The sequence below is a fragment of the Salvelinus namaycush genome, chromosome 30, assembly GCF_016432855.1.
Source record: "Salvelinus namaycush isolate Seneca chromosome 30, SaNama_1.0, whole genome shotgun sequence".
Taxonomy (NCBI): Eukaryota; Metazoa; Chordata; class Actinopteri; order Salmoniformes; family Salmonidae; genus Salvelinus; species Salvelinus namaycush.
The window spans coordinates 5,990,860-6,013,073 of record NC_052336.1 but is presented as its reverse complement, the minus strand read 5'-3'; the positions used below and the strand labels follow the sequence as shown (position 1 = coordinate 6,013,073).

At 45.7% G+C, this 22,214-nt stretch overlaps 1 protein-coding gene across 2 annotated transcripts in view; it reads left to right on the top strand.

Annotated features, from left to right (window-relative positions):
* Positions 1-22,214, top strand: part of LOC120024960 (solute carrier family 12 member 4-like) — a 75,265-nt gene that overhangs the window by 51,273 nt on the left and 1,778 nt on the right. For both annotated transcript variants that reach the window (XM_038969350.1, XM_038969351.1), the window contains exons 12-23: positions 25-199; positions 1,775-1,893; positions 7,409-7,507; positions 16,948-17,067; positions 17,189-17,293; positions 17,488-17,656; positions 17,916-18,111; positions 18,388-18,557; positions 18,805-18,936; positions 19,312-19,419; positions 20,902-21,089; positions 22,078-22,211. In XM_038969350.1, the coding sequence (XP_038825278.1) occupies positions 25-199; positions 1,775-1,893; positions 7,409-7,507; positions 16,948-17,067; positions 17,189-17,293; positions 17,488-17,656; positions 17,916-18,111; positions 18,388-18,557; positions 18,805-18,936; positions 19,312-19,419; positions 20,902-21,089; positions 22,078-22,211 (1,715 nt within the window). The remainder of the gene's footprint in view (positions 1-24; positions 200-1,774; positions 1,894-7,408; positions 7,508-16,947; positions 17,068-17,188; positions 17,294-17,487; positions 17,657-17,915; positions 18,112-18,387; positions 18,558-18,804; positions 18,937-19,311; positions 19,420-20,901; positions 21,090-22,077; positions 22,212-22,214) is intronic.

The window sequence follows — 22,214 nt, the reverse complement described above, 5'->3', positions numbered from 1 at the left end:
TCCATGTCCTCTCCTGTCCTGTAGGTTTGGGGATGCAGTCAGTAAGAACCTGGTTGTGGGGACTCTGTCCTGGCCCTCCCCCTGGGTCATCGTGATTGGCTCCTTCTTCTCCACCGTGGGGGCGGGACTACAGTCCCTGACCGGCGCCCCTCGTCTCCTACAGGCCATCGCCAAGGACAACATCATCCCCTTCCTCAGGGTAGGACCAGCCACCTTGGCAGGTAGCCTAGCGGTTAAGAGCATTGTGTCAGTAACCGAAAGGTTGCTGGTTCAAATCCCAGAGCCGACTAGGTAAAACATATGCCCATGTGCTCTTGAGCAAGGCACTTACCCTAATTGCTCCTGTAAGTCGCTCTGGATAAGAGTGTCTGCTCAAATGTAAAAAGAATCATACACTGGCTATTAGTGCCCTTCCTTATGTCTTTGTGGGTGGAGCTGTATTGTACATACACACTGTGTACTTTCTATACAATGCAAAGCATCTAGTGGCCTGAAAAACACAGCCATAATTCAAGGTTTCTCTAGCTGCCACCACTGTTTGTACACATTGCTTGATACATTGCTCGGCTCTATGCCCCTGTGCTCACAGTGGCCCTACTATTAGATACATTATGATACACAACTAAAAACTACAGTGAACAAGATAGAGTTGGGGTTGTCTTTGCTTACTCATTTGAATGAAGCTGAACATAGGAGTTCATTTGCATTCCCACATGTAAATTATTGTTGGTAACAGAGGATTAGCTATATAAAAAGGACATTATGTAACCCTGTTCTAGGATCAGCTTAAGCGACCATGAAAATTCTGGTTAAAAAAAATACAGTTAAAAACTGGCCTAGGACCAGTACTTAGAGACCCAATGCACCAGTTTTTCAATCAATAACAAATAATTTCTCGGTAACAATTAAGTACCTTACAATAATAGTTTTCCATTAAAAGCAACAAAAATAGATTTTTTAGCAAAAACATTTTTCTCAAGCAAGAATTTAGCCAGGACTGTCTGGGAGTGGTCCAAATGGGGAGGGGAAAACTGAAAACTAGCTGTTATTGGCAGAGAGGTTGGAACTCTATTTGTTATTGGTCTATTAAAGTTAGTTCACCTTATTTCAGTTTATGTGATAAAACAAGCACACGTATAGTGTAGAGAATCATTGTACCATCTAAACCGTTGTGAAATATATTTTCCATAACCAAACATATATTGTATTTTCAGCTTTTTGAAGCTGGTGTACAAAACTGAAAGTAGAAAGTAGAAACTTAAGGACTGGAAGCATAGAAATTAGCGCACATAGAACACATTTACCGCTTGTTAGATTTGCTTTCAATGTGAATGACGGATCTATAACTCACATTTCTATGTGAATTTAGTCGGGTCGCCCAAAAGGTTACATATTACAACTTTAACCAATTTACTGCCTGGTGATGTCACCAGACAAGCCGACACTCCCGCCCATGCAAACCTGCTGATTAGGAGGTCCTGTGTAGATTGTATTTTCAACCAGTAACTATCAGGAAATAACACTGATCAAATGTTTTCACATACCACCTTTACAGTGTTAGTTTCATCAGCTGTTGTACAATCTGATATGAAACACAGGGGAAAACTTAATTTTGACTGCACTGGGCCTTTAAGGCCACTCAATCCATAATTGATCGGTCCCATTGGCTACAATACAACAATCAACCAGAAACAAAACAAATAAAAAACAAACCATCACAAAAAAAAAGAATGTATTTATAAAGTGTATATATTTTTTCTTTTTTCTGGTGCAGGTGTTTGGTCATGGCAAGGCCAATGGGGAGCCAACCTGGGCACTGTTACTGACAGGGCTCATCGCTGAGCTGGGCATCCTCATAGCCTCTCTGGACATGGTGGCACCCATCCTCTCCATGTGAGTCACACACACACGAAACAGACTAAACACACACATATGTACACATCAAACATTATTATTTAAAAGCAGGAAAATAGGGATTATTTCAAATCATATTGTGAGTGAACTTGCTGATCTTGGGGCCTCCTGAGTGGTGTAGAAGTCTAAGGCACTGCATCGCAGTGCTAGCTGTGCCACTAGAGATTCTAGGTCGCAGCCGGCTGTGACCAGGAGACCCATGTGGTGGCGCACAATTGGCCCAGCATTGTCCGGGTTAGGGGAGGGTTTGGCCGGCAGGGATGTCCTTGTCCCGTTGCGCACTAGCGACTCCTGTGGCGGGCCGGACGCAGTGCACACTGACACGGTCGCCAGGCTTCCAGGTCAAGTGGGCATCGTGTCAAGAAGCAATGCGGCTTGGTTGGGTTGTGTTTCGGAGGACGCACGGCTCTCGACCTTCGCCTCTCCCGAGTCCGTACGGGAGTTGCAGCGATGAGACAAGACTGTAACTACCAATTGGATACCACAAAATTGTGAAGAAAAAGGGGTAAAAAATAAAATAAAAAATGAATTGCTGAACTTACTCCCATCAGCCAAAGTCATGTAGCTTACATGGGAGGAAACAGACTCTTGATGACTTCCCTTCTCAAACACTGCTAATAAACCAAAAACCATTTTAAACCAGAAACATCTCACAGATGTTTAAAAACCATTATGGTCCTCCGAGGAGTAGTTTGGGCGGCAGGTAGCCTAGCGGGGCCAGTAACTGAAAGGCTGCTGGTTCAAATCCCTGAGCTGACTAGGTAAATGATCTGTTGATGTGCCCTTGAGCAAGGCACTTAACCCAAATTCCTCCTGTAAGTCACTCTGAATAAGAGTGTCTGCTAAAATATACTTTAATCAAATCACTTACATTTTAACAACCACTTCACAAGTGAAACACCTCATTCCAGCCAGGTACTCTGTACACAATCAGCACAAGTGGCTTTGTGTGGAAGGTCGCCAAGTGCAGTGGTTCACAAACTGTGGGTCCAGTTTATATATATATATATATATATATATATTGTGGCAAACCTCTTCAAGGTTAGGAGCGTTTGTCACAAATTAAGTGGGGAAACTGTCACCAAAATCACCCCAGAATGAGAGTTCTTTCGAACAGGACAGTACCTGTGTGTTTGTTTCTCCGTCCTGGTCCACCCAGGCCGCAGGCAAGGTCAAGGATAGCAGGGTACACGAATCGGGTTCTCGGTAGGTCTCGGTAGGTCCAGGTCCAAACGCCAACAGGTAAGTCCAAAACAGTCCAGCTCATACACGGTAAATCCAGCCAATATATATGTTTCTTTCTCTATGGTTCACAAATTGAATTGTAGTTTTGGCCGTCGGCCATTTTGTGATCTGTAGTTCTGATCGGGGTGGCCATTTTAGTGATCGGGCAGAGCCCGTTTATTAGTTCTGTTCTCACTTATCTGCCATTTATCACTCGACCCCCTTCTTTGCCACACATCTCCCACCATTGATCCGGCCCCCTAGGTCGGGCTACTGCAGCAAAATATGCGTGCATGCGGGATAACCCATCCACATTTCCCATTTCCTTCCCTGCTCTGTGTTTCAAGTCAAAGTGAAATGGTTGGAGACTCAAAAACCACCGCATCACCCGAGCGTTCTTCTCTTTAGCCTTATGCATCCAGGTTAGTGGGGCATGGTCACTGATGAGGGTGAAGTGCCCCAGCAGGTAGTATTTCTGGCTTTCTAGAGCCCACTTTACTGCCAGGACCTCTTTCTCAATGACTGAGTAGTTGGTCTCCCATGGTTCCAGCTTCCTGCTTAAAAACAGGGATAGCACTGCTCCCAAGCCGACCTCTGAGGCATCCGTCTGAACCACAAACTCTCTCTCAAAGTCTGGTACCACCAGCACTGGATTACAGCAGAGAGCCTCCTGTAATGTCCTAAATGCGGGTTAGTGCTGGTGGTAATAAAGGTGAAATAAAAATATGTGACTCTTCGATCACTCCAACTGCCAACATTTTCTCCGTCTCTGCTCTAATCACAGCCTGTCAAGCCTCGGGTACCCGATATGGCCTCATGCTCACTTTTCTCCCTGGTAGGGAAACGATATCATGAGCCGTAACCTCAGTTCGGCCGGGTACCTCTGAAAACACATCTCTGTTTTTCTGGATCAGGGTCTTTGCTTCCTGTACTTGTGCTGGGGACAGAGTAGGTGAAATATTTACTTCGGCTGTCTCCTGAGTGTGTGTGTGGGGTATGTGACCATTAGTGTTTCTCTCTCTCTCCATGCTTTTAACAGGTTTATGTGATAGATCTGTTCCTGGGGCCGTCGACCTGGCTGTCAGACCCGATAATTAACTTCTCCTATTCTCTCCAGTACTTCATATGGTCCTTTCCATGTGGCTAGTAGTTTGCACTCTACCGTGGGGATCAGCACTAACACCTTATCTCCCGGTTGAAATTCCCTCAGGGTAGCCTGCCGGTTATAAGTGTGCCGCTGGTGCTCTTGTGCTTGTCTCATGTGCTCTCTGACGATGGGCATGACTGTGGCTATCCTGTTTTGCATTGCCGTGATGGATTGGTGCTCCCAGGTTTCCCGGGCGATGTCGTAGATTCCCCTGGGGTGCCTCCCATATACCAGCTCAAAGGGGGAAAACCCCAGCGAGGTTTGAGGAACCTCTCTAATGGCAAACATCAGATACGGCAACATGCAATCCCAGTTTTTCCCATTCTTATCGATTACCTTCCTGAGCATTGACTTCAGGGTACGGTTGAATCTCTCAACCAGCCCATCCGTCTGAGGATGGTAAACCGATGTCCTCAACTGTTTCACCTGCCACAATTTACAAAGGTCCGCCATGAGGCGGGACATAAAGGGGGTCCCCTGGTCAGTAAGGATCTCCTTTGGAACCTCTACCCTGGTGAACAAGAGCACTAATTCCTTGGCAATCTTTTTTGAAGCCATCGTTCGAAGGGGAATGGCTTCTGGGTAACGAGTGGCATAATCTAGAATGACCAGAATGTATTGGTACCCTCTGGCAGATTTGGGTAGTTGGCCCACTATATCCGTCGCTATCCTCTCAAATTGCGTTTCGATTATGGGGAGTGGCACTAACGGGCTTCTAACAGCTAGTCGGGGAGCTGTTAACTGGCACTCCAGGCACTCTCCACAATGCCGAGCCACTTCAGCCTGAATTCCTGGCCAGTAAAACCTCCTTACAATCCGGTCTCGGGTTTTATCGATACCAAGGTGTCCACCCAGAATGTGCCCATGAGCTAGATCCAGTACTGTCCTCCGGTACCGGGTGGGGACCAACAACTCTTCCACCACATCAACCCCTATTTTTGAGACTCTGTACACCAAACCCTTTTTCATGATGAAGTGGGGAAACTATTAGGCATCATCCCATCATTTATAGGAATACCATCTACGACCTGCACATCTCCTCTGGCTTGCTGCAGGGTTGGATCCTGGTTTTGGGCCCTCCCAAAATTAGTCAAGGACCCTGCCAGGTCTGCTGGTTCTAGATAATCGTCCTCTGGATTCAGATCGACCCCAGCCCCACTAGTACCGGGCTGTTCGTTATCAACGGGGTCTGCCACTACTTCCTCATCCTCCCCTACTAGCACCTGTGAGGTTGGCCCCTGGGAGACCTCTTTTCTTGGCTTTGGTTGAAGGCCACATGCTACTTCCTGCTTGGTCAGGGTTGTTGGCTTCTCAAATATGCCGTTCTTTTGGCCTAACTTCGCAAGTTAGGAAAGTATCTACCCAATATTACATCATATGGCATCTTTGGGACCACGCCAACCTCATAATCCAGCAGACCGTCCTCGGTTTGTATGCTCACTAAGGCTGTGGGGTACAGACGGGTATCCCCATGAATGCACGTAACACTGATATCCTGACTTGTATCCAGTTTATGAGTCAGCACTAGGTTTGCAATGACCAGGGTTAGCACACTGCCGGAATCCAGCAGTGCTTCAACCTCTTTCCCTTCAACCTTCACCCTGCACATATGTTTGTTTCTTGATCTTTCAAGTACAGTGGTACAGATTGTCTCGACAATCTCGGCGGATGAATGGGTCTCCGGTCGCAACCATTTCCGTGCCAGGTGAATCAAGACGAACATCTGTGTTCGGGGGGGTTGTCCAGGTCGGTAGGACCACTGGTGGAAGCGGTGTGCCCTCACGGTATTGGTCACTCCCAGTCTAGTCAGAATCTCTACCTTTAGTTTATCGTAATGCTGTGCATCTTTCAACTCCAGGTCGAAATACGCTTTTTGAGCGTCCCCTGCCAGGTATGGTGCCAGAAGCCCTGCCCGCATTCTCCACCACGTGTGGCAAACCTCTTCAAGGTTAGGAGCGTTTGTCACAAATTAAGTGGGAAACTGTCACCAAAATCACCCCAGAATGAGAGTTCTTTCGAACAGGACAGTACCTGTGTGTTTGTTTCTCCATCCTGGTCCACCCAGGCAGGGTCAAGGATAGCAGGGTTCGGTACACGAATCGGGTTCTCGGTAGGTCCAGGTCCAAACGCCAACAGGTAAGTCCAAAACAGTCCAGCTCATTCACGGTAAGTCCAGCCAATATATATATTGTTTCTTTCTCTATGGTTCACAGATCCTTCCAGCCCTCTCTCTCTCTCCCTGGTTTGTCTTGACCCTTTATCTGTGGGTCGGCCACACCTTCTGAGGGTTCCCCTTGCTTCTGGGAATTGTAGTTTTGGCAGTCAGCCATTTTGTGATCTGTAGTTCTGATCAGGGTGGTCATTTTAGTGATCGGGCAGAGCCCCTTTTATTAGTTCTGCTCTCACATATCTGCCATTTATCACTCGACCCCCTTCTTTGCCACAATATATATATTAAGGAACTCAGTCCGGCTTTTAACTTACTGTTGAAAGTTATAATAGTAGAATGCACAAGGTAAAATTTTGAAATTGGGTAGTGCATCATCAGTATTCCTCTTGTCATGTCAGTCATTGAATACCTTAGACAGCTATTTATAACGTGTCAGAAATGTCCAGATCAACTAGCCCATTTCAGTTCATGTTTTTTTAGCTAGGTTTTTTTAGCCCATAGATTTTGTAGTAATGTTCGAGTCACACAAATATCACATGAATACACATTAGACATGGCATAATGTATAGAACTGCAGGAAATAAGCTTTAAACCTGAAAAATATTCTCTACGCCAACAAGAGGGGTGTGAACAGTTTGTGTCATGAACAGTGCTTGTGCCCATAGAAATAGACGTTGCGCACGTGCGGGATGTTCCTCAATGCTGGAAGGGGGGCCTGAGAAAAAGTTTGGGAACCCCTGACCTAGTGCACTTTCTTGTGCTTCTGTGTTTTGCCATCAGTTGAGATGTATTTTAGCAGACTACCAGGCCTATACATCCTGCAACAAGTACATAACTGCAAAATTAATATATTGGAATATATTAATATATATAATATATATATTCATATATTTAAATGACTAAATCGGTTTGGACTGAATTACATTTTTTGGTGTGTGATTTTTTTCCTACAGGTTCTTCTTGATGTGCTATCTGTTTGTGAACTTAGCCTGTGCTGTGCAGACTTTACTACGGACACCAAACTGGAGGCCTAGGTTTAAATATTACCACTGGTAAGTACAGTACAGGTGTATGTGTGTGGCTGTGTATCCGTGCATACTGTATGTGAGCGATGTAACACTAATTTGTATATGCGTGGGTGTTGGGTACACTTTCACTCCATTTGAATAATCACCTTTGCTTTCTCAGGTGACATATTGGGAAGCTTATCAAAATATCCTGTTGACTGACTGGAGGACTTTATGCAGACTCCAGCTAGAGAGGCATTTTGTTCTCTGGTGTTCTGATGTTAACTTCTTATGGCTGCAAGCCCTAAGTCGGGATCAATATGACAACAGCCACTTCAAGTGCAGGGCGCGAAATTCAAAAAATATTTTTTAGAAATATTTAACGTTCACACATTAACAAGTACAATACAGCAAATGAAAGGTACACATCTTGTGAATCCAGCCAACATGTCCGATTTTTAAAATGTTTTACAGCGAAAACACCACGTATATTTATGTTAGCTCACCACCAAATACAAAAAAGCACTAACATTTTTCACAGCACAGGTAGCATGCACAAAGCCAACCTAACTAACCAAGAACCAACCAAACTAACCAACAAACAACTTCATCAGATGACAGTCTTATAACATGTTATTCAATAAATCTATGTTTTGTTCGAAAAATGTGCATATTTCAGGTATAAATCATAGTTTACATTGCAGCTACAATCAGAAATTGCACCGAAAGCTGCCAGAATAATTACAGACACCAACGTGAAATACCTAAATACTCATCATAAAACATTTCTGAAAAATCGATGGTGTACAGCAAATTAAAGACAAACATCTTGTGAATCCAGCCAATATTTCCGATTTTTTAAGTGTTTTACAGCGAAAACACAATATAGCATTATATTAGCTTACTACAATAGCCTACCACACTACCGCATTCATTCATCAAGGCACGTTAGCGATAGCAATAGGCACGTTAGCGATAGCGAATAAACCAGCAAGATATATAATTTTTGACTAACCTTGATAAGCTTCATCAGATGACAGTCCTATAACATCAGGTTATACATACACTTATGTTTTGTTCGAAAATGTGCATATTTAGAGCTGAAATCAGGGGTTATACATTGTGCTAACGTTGTGCTAACGTAGCATCTTTTTCCCACAACGTCCGGATATTTTTCTGACACTTTTTCTGACACACATATTCTGACCAAATTACTATTCATAAACATAACTAAAAAATACATGTTGTATAGGAAATGATAGATACACTAGTTCTTAAATAACTGGTATATTCAAACTATCGAATTGAGTAATAATAATTGAAAATTGTCAAAAACGTATCTTATTCAATTATTCATACCTCTGCCCCAAATTTTCCTACAGTGTTCCTTACAGCCTGTTTGAGTTTAGTGAGTACCACTCACTGTTACTGCCGGCTTATCTATTGGTTCACAGGAAGCTTATCTTTAACCTAAACACCAGATGGCAGCCTCTAATATAATATCAGTCCCATTGCTCAATTCCCCTGTCAGTCATGTGACCTTGTATTGAAACATTTATTTCTTCAAATTACTAAGATATTGCATTATTAGACTGCTATTTGAAAGCCACTAATATTACCATTCACATACTGTCAACACATTAAATGTGACATCGACTGACAGACCATGAGTACCATGAATCTTTCCATTTTACTATCGTTATGACTGTCTTTATTTACCTATGCTAGTCTCCATATCAGTTTCCTTCAACTAGGACCCCTCTACTCTTCCCAATAGGAAAAACCTTCTCAATCACTACTGCTAATACACACGGATCACTCTCAAACAATGCTCTGCTTTTACCCCTATTGTAAGGTTTAAAAACAAACAAAACAAACATGATAACTTTCTCCTTATTGGAAGGTATTGTTTGCATTTTAGTCTAGCCTAACAATGTTACTCTATATTTATTAACCATTTCTGTTGGATATTCACTGTCTGCTTCACACTCATTAAATGTCTATTATTTTGAGAGGAATATGTAATGCGCCGAAATTATAAAATAGGCTTTATTTCCCAGACCCTTAAGACAGTCATACTCATCAGAACACTGAGGCTTTATTTCTCAGACCCTTAACCTGTCTAGCCCCTTAACCTGTCTAGCCCCCCCACATTCCACTGAAAAGGCAGCGCGCGAAATTCAAAAAATATTTTTTTGAAATATTTAACGTTCACACATTAACAAGTCCAATACAGCAAATGAAAGATAAACATCTTGTGAATCCAGCCAACATGTCCAATTTTTTAAATGTTTTACAGCGAAAACACCACGTATATTTATGTTAGCTCACCACCAAATACAAAAAAATGCACAGACATTTCTTTCACAGCACAGGTAGCTTGCACAAAACCGACCAAATAGAGATAGAATTAATCACTAACCAAGAAACAACTTCATCAGATGACAGTCTTATAACATGTTATACAATAAATCTATGTTTTGTTCGAAAAATGTGCATATTTCAGGTATAAATCATAGTTTTACATTGCAGCTACAATCACAAATAGCACCGAAGCAGCTAGAACAATTACAGAGACCAACGTGAAATACCTAAATACTCATCATAAAACATTTATGAAAAATACATGGTGTACAGCAAATGAAAGACAAACATCTTGTGAATCCAGACAATATTTCAGATTTTTTAAGTGTTTTACAGCGAAAACACAATATAGCATTATATTAGCTTACTACAATAGCCAACCACACAACCGCATTCATTCAACGCAAAGGTAGCGATAGCGAAAAAAACAGCAAAATATATAAATTTATTCACTAACCTTCACAATCTTCATCAGATGACAGTCCTATAACATCATATTACACAATACATATATGGTTTGTTCGAAAATGTGCATATTTAGAGCTGAAATCCGTGGTTATACATTGTGAAAACGTAGCAACTTTTTCCCAGAATCTCCGGATATATTTCTGACACTCACCTAATCTGACCAAATAACTCATCATAAACTTTACTAAAAAATACATGTTGTACAGCAAATGAAAGATACACTAGTTCTTAATGCAATCGCCGTGTTAGAATTCTAAAAATAACTTTAGTACGATATACAGCTTACGTTATAGCGAGACAGCGCCTGCAATGAGGGCAGAAAATAGTACTAAACATTTTCCACAGAAATACGAAATAACATCATAAATGGTTCCTACTTTTGCTGAGCTTCCATCAGAATCTTGTACAAGGGGTCCTTTGTCCAGAACAATCGTTGTTTGGTTTTAGAATGTCCTTTTCTCCTGTCGAATTAGCAACCAAAGCTAGCCAAGTGGCACGAAGCTGTCCATCATCACCAAACGCAGAGAACGGAAAAAGCCAAAACTCCCGATAAACTTTCAATAATCTGATATTGAAAAAACATACTTTACGATGATATTATCACATTTATCAAATAAAATCAAAGCCGGAGATATTAGCCGTCTATAACGAAAGCTTTTCAGAACGCAATCCAGGGTTCCTTCCCGCGCCTTGCTGAACAAAGGAAAAAGTGGTCACGTCATTCCAAGAGCTCTTGTTCGGCCTCAGATCAAGCTAGACACCCCATTCCACCTCTCACTGCCTCTTGACAACTAGTGGAAGGCGTATGAAGTGCATGTATATCCATAGATTAAGCAAATGAATAGGAAGGCCCTGGAACAGAGCCTCGATTTCAGATTTTTCACTTCCTAACAGGAAGTTTGCTGCAAAATGAGTTCTGTTTTACTCACAGATATAATTCAAACGGTTTTAGAAACTTGAGAGTGTTTTCTATCCAATAGTAATAATAATATGCATATTGTACGAGCAAGAATTGAGTACGAGGCAGTTTAATTTGGGAACGATTTTTTACAAAGTGAAAACAGCGCCCCCCTATCCCAAAGTTAAGACAGTCATACTCATCAGAACACTGAGGCTTTATTTCCCAGACCCTTTAGACAGTCATACTCATCAGAACACTTGGTAGTGGCCATTCCATCAATCCTCTTGGTTATGAAGGCCCAGCAGGGTTCTCCTTCTCCAATGACCATCTACTTCTGGGCCACTACTCCAGGCCTGCGTTGGTCCCTTTGGCTCAGGACTCATCTCACCCTCTTCTGCACTACTCCAGGCCTGTGTTGGTCATTTTGGCTCAGGACTCATCTCACCCTCTTCTGCACTACTCCAGGCCTGCGTTGGTCCCTTTGGCTCAGGACTCATCTCACCCTCTTCTGCACTACTCCAGGCCTGTGTTGGTCATTTTGGCTCAGGACTCATCTCACCCTCTGTCAGGTTTTCACAGTGGAGGTGGTCAGAAGAACTTGGTACGGCACTCTCCAACAGAGGTCCTTCCAACTGTCTCTCCTGAAGTCTTTGACCACCACAAAATCACCTGGGTTGAAATAGTGCTTAGCTCCACCTGCCAAGTTCGGCAAAGACACCTTCACCCGGGGGAAAAGTCTCTTAAGAACACTGTTAAGGGTGACACAATTCTCACCCATGTCTTCCTCCATTCCTTGCAGGGACACCCTGTTCTTGAGAAAAGGCGTATTAGTCATCCTCATGGGATGGCCAGTCAGCACCTCGTGTGGAGAGTGACCAGTGACTGTGTGGGATCTGCCTCTCATACTCAGTGCCAATGGAAGCACCTTTACCCATGTCAGGCTTGTTTCACCAATTAGTTTAAACAATTTTGTTTTCAGAGTTTGGTTCAACATTGTTAGTCATGCAAATAAAACATTGTACAACCCCACCACCAGAGAAATGTCCTGCAAGCACAGTAAAACCTACTGTACACCAATATCAGCCCCCCACACCTCTCTGATTCAGAGGGGTTGGGTTAAATGCGGAAAACAAATTTCAGTTGAATGCATTCAGTTGTACAACTGACTAGGTATCCCCCTTTCCCTTATTTATTAATTTATCTACAAGATCCACCATCCCTCTTTTTGACACATGGTCTTGACCATGTGACAATTTGGCAAGGAATTGGAAAGTACAGCGGGGCATGGCTGGTCTGCTCCACTCATCCAGCCATACACCCGAGGCGTCCTTCTCTGATGCATCAGCCGTTGCCTGCAGAGTCATTAACAGAGAAAGGGTTAGTGGAAGCGGGAACTGCTGCCATGTGAAGGAGGGGGAAACAGAAGAGGAATCAGCCAATTTAGCTGCGCGGTCAGCCTTAGTGTTCCCCAGAGGAATGTTGTCATTAGAGGAAGAATGCGCCTGACACTTGATTATAGAAACAGAGGAGTGCAGCTGGACCGCCTCTAAGAGAGACGAAACAAGATTACTGTGTGCAATCTGTTTTTCAGACGAGGTCAAAAACCCTCTATTCCTCTACAATGTTCCAAAATCATGCACAACACCGAACTCAGATCTACAATCAGTGTAAATGTTAACAGAGCATTCCTTTCCCAAAATATAAGCTCTGGTCAAGCCAAATAGTTCTGCTGCCTGGGAAGATACGTGTGAGGGGAGTCAAGCACTTTCCACAGTTTCCAAAACAGTCACAACAGCATAACCAACTAATTGATTCCCTTTTACGTTTCTCTGGGCAGACCCATCTACAAAAAAATAAAAGTCTGGATTGTCTAATGGGGTGTCTCTCAAGTCCAACCTAGAGCTACAGTCAGCTTCAATAGCTAAATCACAGTCATGGTCTTCACCGGTTTCTGCTGCAGGGAGAAGAGTTGAAGGGTTAAGAATGTTCTGATAGTCTAGCAGTCTCGCAGGCATCAAATGAGCCGTTTTTGCCTGTTTAATAATTGCCTCCACCACATGGGGCACATGTACGGTTAGAAGAGACATCAGCTACAATATCAGAACATCTCACCAGTCCAGACCACAGCTTCACTCGCCAATTTGCCTCTAATCAACCAGTGGAGAGGGCATAACAGGTTTAGGCAAAGCTTTAATTGCCTCTAATCTATCTTTGGAGAGGGCGTGACCCTCAGAAGTAATGTCATGACCCAAATATTTAACCGGCATAATTGCATCTTACTGGGGGAAACTTTATGACCGTTTTCTGCCCCAAAAAATCAACAATGCCTGAGTGTCCTCGTGACATATCTCCTCTGATTGTGAGCAAACCAACAACTGGTCAACATACTGAACCAAAACACTCCCTCCAGGATCAACAAAAGAAGAGAAGAGAAAAGAAAGAAAGAAAGAAAGAAAGCATGAGCTAAATCAATTCCTAAAAAACAAACTACCTGGAGGCACCTGGGATAAAATGGTAACAGTGTTAGGCACCAGGGGTGCTCGTTTACTATTCTAAGGTCTTTCTGTAACGCTCGTCTTTCTCCTCATCTGAAGAGGAGCAAGGATCGGACCAATATGCAGCGTAGTTTAAAGACATAATCACGTTTATTTAAACGAAGACAAAAAACACTTGAACAAAATAACAAACGACGTGAACAGACCTGAACTTGAGAACAAAACACATGAACGCACGAACAGGACGGAACACACGAACGAAACGAAACAGTCCCGTGTGGTACAAACACTGACACAGGAACAATCACCCACAAACAAACAGTGAGAACAGCCTACCTTAATATGGTTCTCAATCAGAGGAAACGTAAAACACCTGCCCCTGATTGAGAACCATATCAGGCTAATTGAACATGAACCCAACATAGAAACACATAACATAGAATGCCCACCCAGCTCACGTCCTGACCAACTAAACAAAGACAAAACAAAGGAAATAAGGTCAGGAACGTGACAGTACCCCCCCCCCCCCCCCCCCCCCCCCAAGGTGCGGACTCCGGCCGCAAAACCTGAACCTATAGGGAAGGGTTTGGGTGGGCATCTGTCCACGGTGGCAGCTCTGGCTCTGGACGTGGTCCCCACCCCACCATAGTTAATCCCCGCTTCCGTGGCCTCCTCCTAATGGCTACCCACCATATTAACCCCACTGGATTAAGGGGCAGCACCGGACTAAGGGGCAACCCCGGACTGAGGGGCGGCACCGGACTGAGGGGCGGCTCCGGACTGAGGGGCGGCTCCGGACTGAGGGGCGGCTCCGGACTGAGTGGCGGCTCCGGACTGAGTGGCGGCTCCGGACTGAGTGACGGCTCTGGCAGGTCATGGCTGGCTGACGGCTCTGGCAGGTCATGGCTGGCTGACGGCTCTGGCAGGTCATGGCTGGCTGACGGCTCTGGCAGGTCATGGCTGGCTGACGGCACTGGCAGGTCATGGCTGGCTGACGGCACTGGCAGGTCATGGCTGGCTGACGGCACTGGCAGATCATGGCTGGCGGACGGCTCTGGCAGGTCATGGCTGGCTGACGGCACTGGCAGGTCATGGCTGGCGGACGGCTCTGGCAGGTCATGGCTGGCGGGCGGCTCTGGCTGCTCCTGTCTGGCGGGCGGCTCTGGCTGCTCCTGTCTGGCGGGCGGCTCTGGCTGCTCCTGTCTGGCGGGCGGCTCTGGCTGCTCCTGTCTGGCGGGCGGCTCTGGCTGCTCCTGTCTGGCGGGCGGCTCTGGCTGCTCCTGTCTGGCGGACGGCTCTGGCGGCTCCTGTCTGGCGGACGGCTCTGAAGGCTCAGGACAGACGGGCGGCTTTGAAGGCTCAGGACAGACGGGCGGCTTTGAAGGCTCAGGACAGACGGGCGGCTTTGAAGGCTCAGGACAGACGGGCGGCTGTGAAGGCTCAGGGCAGACGGATAGCGCAGGCGGCACTGGGCAGACGGATAGCACATGCGGCTCTGGGCAGACGGATAGCACATGCGGCTCTGGGCAGACGGATAGTGCAGGCGGCACTGGGCAGACGGATAGTGCAGGCGGCACTGGGCAGACGGCAGACTCTGACCGGCTGAGGCGCACAGTAGGCCTAGTGCGTGGTGCCGGAACTGGTGGTACCGGGCTAAGGACACGCACCTTAAGGCTAGTGCGGGGAGCAGCAACAGGGCGCACAGGGGGCTTGGTGCGTGGTGTAGGCACTGGTGGTAATGGGCTGGAGACACGCACCACAGGGCTAGTGCGTGGAGGAGGAACAGGGCTCTGGAGACGCACAGGAAGCCTGGTGCGTGGTGTTGGCACTGGTGGTACTGGGCTGGGGCGGGGAGGTGGCGCTGGATATACCGGACCGTGCAGGCGTACTGGCTCCCTTGAGCACCGAGCCTGCCCAACCTTACCTGGTTGAATGCTCCCCGTAGCCCGACCAGTGCGGGGAGGTGGAATAACCCGCACTGGGCTGTGTTGGCGAACCGGGGACACCATGCGTAAGGCTGGTGCCATGTATGCCGGCCCAAGGAGACGCACTGGAGACCAGACGCGTTGAGCCGGCTTCATGGCACCTGGCTCAATGCTCAATCTAGCCCGGCCGATACGTGGAGCTGGAATGTACCGCACCGGGCTATGCACACGTACAGGAGACACCGTGCGCTTTACCCCATAACACGGTGTCTGCCCGTACTTACGCTCTCCACGGTAAGCTCGGGGAGTTGGCGCAGGTCTCCTACCTGACTTCGCCACACTCCCTTGTAGCCCCCCCCTCAAGAAATTTTTGGGCTTGACTCACAGGCTTCCAGCCTCGCTTCCGTGCTGCCTCCTCATACCACCGCCTCTCGGCTTTAGCTGCCTCCAGCTCTTCACGAGGGCGGCGATATTCTCCAGGTTGTGCCCAGGGTCCCTTACCGTCCAGAATTTCCTCCCATGTCCAGAAATCCTGCGATCGCTGCTGCTGCTTTTTCCCACGCTGCTTGGTCCTTGGTTGGTGGGTGATTCTGTAACGCTCGTCTTTCTCCTCATCTGAAGAGGAGCAAGGATCGGACCAATATGCAGCGTAGTTTAAAGACATAGTCACGTTTATTTAAACGAAGACGAAAAACACTTGAACAAACTACAAAATAACAAACGACGTGAACAGACCTGAACTTGAGAACAAAACACATGAACGCACGAACAGGACGGAACACACGAACGAACGAACGAAACTAAACTAAAAGAAACGAAACAGTCCCGTGTGGTACAAACACTGACACAGGAACAATCACCCACAAACAAACAGTGAGAACAGCCTACCTTAATATGGTTCTCAATCAGAGGAAACGTAAAACACCTGCCCCTGATTGAGAACCATATCAGGCTAATTGAACATGAACCCAACATAGAAACACATAATATAGAATGCCCACCCAGCTCACGTCCTGACCAACTAAACAAAGACAAAACAAAGGAAATAAGGTCAGGAACGTGACACTTGCACACAACGATATTCACCAGATGGTTTAATTGCAGGTAAAATTGGTGTGTTACAGGGCGAATTCGGGCAGAGAACCAGAGCGCCTCTTTCAACTAATGCACTATGGGAATGATACCCTTTTTGGCTTCTTTTCTAAGAGGGTACTGAGCTTTGTAAGGTCTGTCAGTGCTTTTTGGAACGACCACAACTGGTGCAGCTCCTTTCATGCGTCCAATAGTATAGTATAAAGAGTACTACATTATATCTGTGTGTTTCCCCCACAGGGCTCTGTCTTTTCTGGGTATGAGTATGTGTCTGGCTCTGATGTTCATCTCCTCCTGGTATTATGCCATCGTGGCCATGTGCATCGCTGGCATGATCTACAAGTACATTGAGTACCAAGGGTATGTCTGGACTCTTACCCGTCTCATATCATAATTGTATATCTATGGGTCACTGTATGAGTTAGCTATTTAGGCCAGAGTATATATTCTGATGCTGTCACTCTCTCTGTCGCTCTCTCAGAGCGGAGAAGGAGTGGGGAGATGGGATACGAGGTTTGTCCCTCAGTGCTGCGCGCTACTCTCTGCTACGGCTGGAGCATGGACCACCTCACACTAAAAACTGGAGGTAAACATCCTTCCTCATCCATAGTCTTAGATATCTGGTATCTCCAACTTCAGATATGCATAACTACCTCTTCCTCTTCATACATTCTGTACTTTCTCTCACTTTACAGTTTCTACTGTTGTTTTTTAGTTGTTTATTAGTACTTCCAGGTAGATTCTCATGTTCTTTGTCTCTCTTGCCCCTCCACTCTCCAGGCCCCAGGTCCTGGTGCTGTTGAAGCTGGATGAGGACCTCCATGTGAAGTATCCCCGTCTGTTGACCTTTGTCTCCCAGCTGAAGGCAGGGAAGGGCCTGACCATAGTGGGCTCTGTCATCCAGGGACAGTTCCTGGACAGCTACGGAGAAACACAGGCCTCTGAACAGGTAGGGATAGAGCTGTAACTTATTTCTCCGATAGCCTAATGTGTGTACAAGGAAAATACATTTTGCCGTACTGTAGCTTTATTGAAGCAGTTCAGGATTGTTTGAAGGCTGTTACCTTCCTCGCTAGGTCATACAGTCCACTTTATAAAGCTATAAGAAAGAGATCGAATTTCTGTTGTCTCCTCTGCGCCAAATAAGAATAAGTGAGTTTATTACCAGCTTTATGATTACCTGCATTGTCTGCTCTCAACCTCGTCAGGCCGTAAAGAACATGATGGAGATCGAGCGGGTGAAGGGTTTCTGCCAGGTGGTTGTGGCGTCCAAGGTGAGGGAGGGCATTGCCCACCTGATCCAGTCATGTGGCCTGGGGGGCATGAAGCACAACACAGTGGTGATGGGATGGCCCTATGGCTGGAGGCAAAGTGAAGACCCCCGCGCATGGAAGACATTCATTAGTAAGACTCTGATTTACTGTAAACTAGCCTGGTCCTACACATGGATCTGACCCGTTCCCATAATAATATTCCAAACCATAACCTCATCCCAGTTTCTCCATGAGAGCATTGGCCATCTCTATGTTTCTGTGGGTATGGTGCTGTCCTTCAGCCTGTATAGTATTTGAAACATTACGTGCTGACTCTTTAGTTAACTGATAGCATCAGCATTGAACTGTATTACATTACATATTACACAAAGTAAACATATTTACCTCTCTGTGCCCCTCCCCACAGACACAGTCCGCTGTACCACAGCAGCCCACCTGGCTCTGATGGTGCCCAAGAACGTTTCCTTCTACCCCAGCAACCACGAACGCTTCACAGACGGCACCATCGATGTGTGGTGGATCGTCCATGACGGAGGAATGCTCATGCTGCTACCTTTCCTGCTCAAACAGCACAAGGTAAAGTCCAGCGCACATCAATGCAGAAACTCTGGGAGAATTTACTGTTGGCCACCATGACTTGAGAGAGACTAAAGAAGAATGGATTTGTTGGTCAGAAAAGGATCTACATTTACATTTTAGCAGACGCTCTTATCCAGAGGGACTTACAGGAGCAATTAGGATTAAGTGCCTTGCTCAAGGGCACATCGGCACATCGGCTCTTAACTGCTAGACTACTCCATTCTTACCATGGTGTGTGTTTCAGGTTTGGAGGAAGTGTAAGATGCGTATCTTCACTGTGGCCCAGATGGATGACAACAGTATTCAGATGAAGAAGGACCTGGCTACGTTCCTGTACCAGCTGAGAATAGAGGCAGAGGTGGAGGTGGTGGAAATGGTGTGAGATGTTCCTGCTTAAAGCTAATTATGTAATGATGGTGGAGACGTTGAGAGATGAACCTCCTTAAATCTAATTATGTAATGATGGTGGAAATGGTGTGAGATGTTCCTCCTTAACGCTAATTATGTAATGATGGTGGAGACGGTGAGAGATGAACCTCCTTAAATCTAATTATGTAATGATGGTGGAAATGGTGTGAGATGTTCCTCCTTAAATCTAATTATGTCATTATGGTGGAGATGGGGAGAGAAGTCCCTCATACCAGGAGTCAAACATGCAATGCAACTAAGAGTTTCCATTTTTATATCACTTCTCTCCCCTTAGTGTATTCAAAGGTCAGATATTTACATACTACCATGTTAATCATTTCAGCATGACAGCGACATCTCGGCCTACACGTATGAGAGGACTCTGATGATGGAGCAGAGATCTCAGATGCTCAGACAGATGAGGCTGTCCAGCGCAGAGAGAGAAAGAGAGGTACATATTACACATCAACAAACATCCACAGAATTACACCTGTCAGACCAAACATACATAACAATAGTTGTAGACCACAGTGAAGGACATATTGAGCTGGTTTCCCAGAACCAGATGTCTTCTCCTGTATTTAAGCATGCTCAGTTGGAGAATCTCCATTGAAAGTGTGATTTATCCCAGTAGTAGGTTTAATCTGGGGCTGGGAACCAATACACTACATGACCAAAAGTATGACACTGCTCGTTGAACATTTCATTGCAAAATCATGGGCATTAATATGGAGTTGGTCCCCCCTTTGCTGCTATAACAGTCTCCACTCTTCTGGCAAGGCTTTCAACTAGATGATGGAACATTGCTGCAGAGACTTGCTTCCATTCAGCCACGAGCATTAGTTAGGTCGGGCACGGATGTTGGGCGATTAGGCCTGGCTCACAGTCGGCGTTCCAATTCATCCCAAAGGTGTTCGATGGGGTTGAGGTCAGGACTCTATACAGGCCAGTCAAGTTCTTCCACACCGATCTCAACAAACCATTTCTGTAAGGAAATGCTGAAACAGGAAAGGGCCTTCCCCAAACTGTTGCCACACAGTTGGAAGCACAGAATCATCTAGAATGTCATTGTATGCTGTAGCATCAATATTTCCCTTCACTGGAACTAAAGGGCCCAGCCCAAACCATGAAAAACAACCCCAGACCATTATTCCTCCTCCACCAAACTTTACAGTTGGGGCAGGTAGCATTCTCATTGGCATCCGCCAAACCCAGATTCGTCCGTTGGACTGCCAGATGGGGAAGCGTGATTCATCACTCCAGAGAACGCATTTCCACTGCTCCAGAGTCCAATGGCGGTGAGCTTTACACCACTCCAGCCGATGCTCGACATTGCGCATGGTGATCTTAGGCTTGTGATGGGGTTGAGTGTAGCATGAGTTTCTGGTGCTGCTGCTCGGCCATGGAAACCCATTTCATGAAGCTCCCGACAAACAGTTATTGTGCTGACGTTGCTTCCAGAAGCAGTTTGGAACTCGGTAGTGAGAGTTGCAACCGAGGACGGCGGTCCCATTCTGTGAGCTTGTGTGATCTACCACTTCGCGGCTGAGTCGTTGTTTCTCCTAGACGTTTCCACTTCACAGTAACACCACTTTCAGTTGACCGGGGCAGCTCTAGCAGGGCGGATTAACTTGTTGGAAAGGTGGCATCCTATGACGGTGCCACGTTGAAAGTCACTGAGCTCTTCAGTAAGGTCATTCTACTGCCAATGTTTGTCTATGTAGATTGCATGGCTGTGTGCTCGATTATACAACTGTCCACAACGGGTGTGGCTGAAATAGCCAAATCCACTAATTTGAAGGGGTGTCCACATACTTTTGTATATTTAGTGTATCTACACTAGCATTAAATAAAGCAATGTATGGCCATGCATTTCAAGTCACTCTAGTATGGACATTAGGACATTGTATCCCCTGCACTCTGCCCCCTATAGGCCCAGCTGGTAAAGGACAGACACTCTCTGATCCGTATGGGAAGCCTGTACTCCGACGAGGAGGAGGAGGTGGTGGAGCCTGTAGCTGATAAGATCCAGATGACCTGGACCAAGGAGAAGTACGAGGCAGAGAGGAGGAACAGGAACAACGCACCAGAGAACTTCAGAGAACTCATGAGCCTCAAACCGTGAGTCACTTGTTGTTGGTCTATTGGAAGGCCAGGAGTTTTTCTTGAGACATGTGATCTGACTAGGAAAACCCCCAGGCCTTTCACGTGGTTAGGAAAATCTCCATCCGGCCCCATCTGAGGTATTCCACTCTCGCTAGTCTTCCTTCTTCACTCTCTCCTCCTCATCTCCTCTCTCTTTTTTCTGCCTCTGTCATCTTGCAGACAGAGAATGGTTCATCCTTTGAGTGATGTGTTATTCTGATCACTCTGTCTGTCAATTCCTGTGAGTAATATGTTATTCTGATCACTCTGTCTGTAGATTCCTGTGAGTAATATGTTAATCTGATCACTCTGTCTATAAATTACTTTTAGTGATATGTTATTCTGATCACTTGGAGTCTGTAAATTCCATGCAATGGATTGGATGGCGGGGTGGGGTGTGCTTTGTTATGTGGACTGCACTTGATGTCTTTCTGCTTTATGACTGAGTTGGTTCATGCTGTCCACTGTTGGATATCTGAACATTAGTCCACGGCATTGTTAAAGGGATAGTTCACCCAAATTACAAAATGACATATTGGATTTCTTACCCTGTAAGCAGTCTATGTACAAGGTAAGACAGCAATCCATGCTTTGGTATAGTTTCCTTGGCACCGTTTCCACATACTAACGTTTTAGCATTTGTGGCACAAATCCCATTAAAATCATGGGACCATATTCACATTTTTTGCGCATCATGTTCAAAACTTCTATAAGGTACTTTTTTGAGATTCAAAATCAATTGTAGATACTTTCGGATGATTTGGACACGAGTGAAAAATTATAATATCGGTCCCATGACATGAGCATGTGGAAACAGAGCCAGGGAAACTGGATTGCTGTCATTCGTTGTCCATAGACTGCATACGGGGTAAGGAAACCAATGTGTAATTTGGGTGAACTATCCCTTTAAATAATTGAATGTTCTGGATTACATTTGTAACATCTGTATGTGGTTGTGTCCCAGGGACCAGTCCAATGTGCGGCGGATGCACACGGCAGTGAAGCTGAACGAGGTGATTGTCAACAAGTCCCATGATGCTCGCCTGGTGCTGCTCAACATGCCGGGGCCGCCACGCAACACAGACGGAGACGAGAACTGTA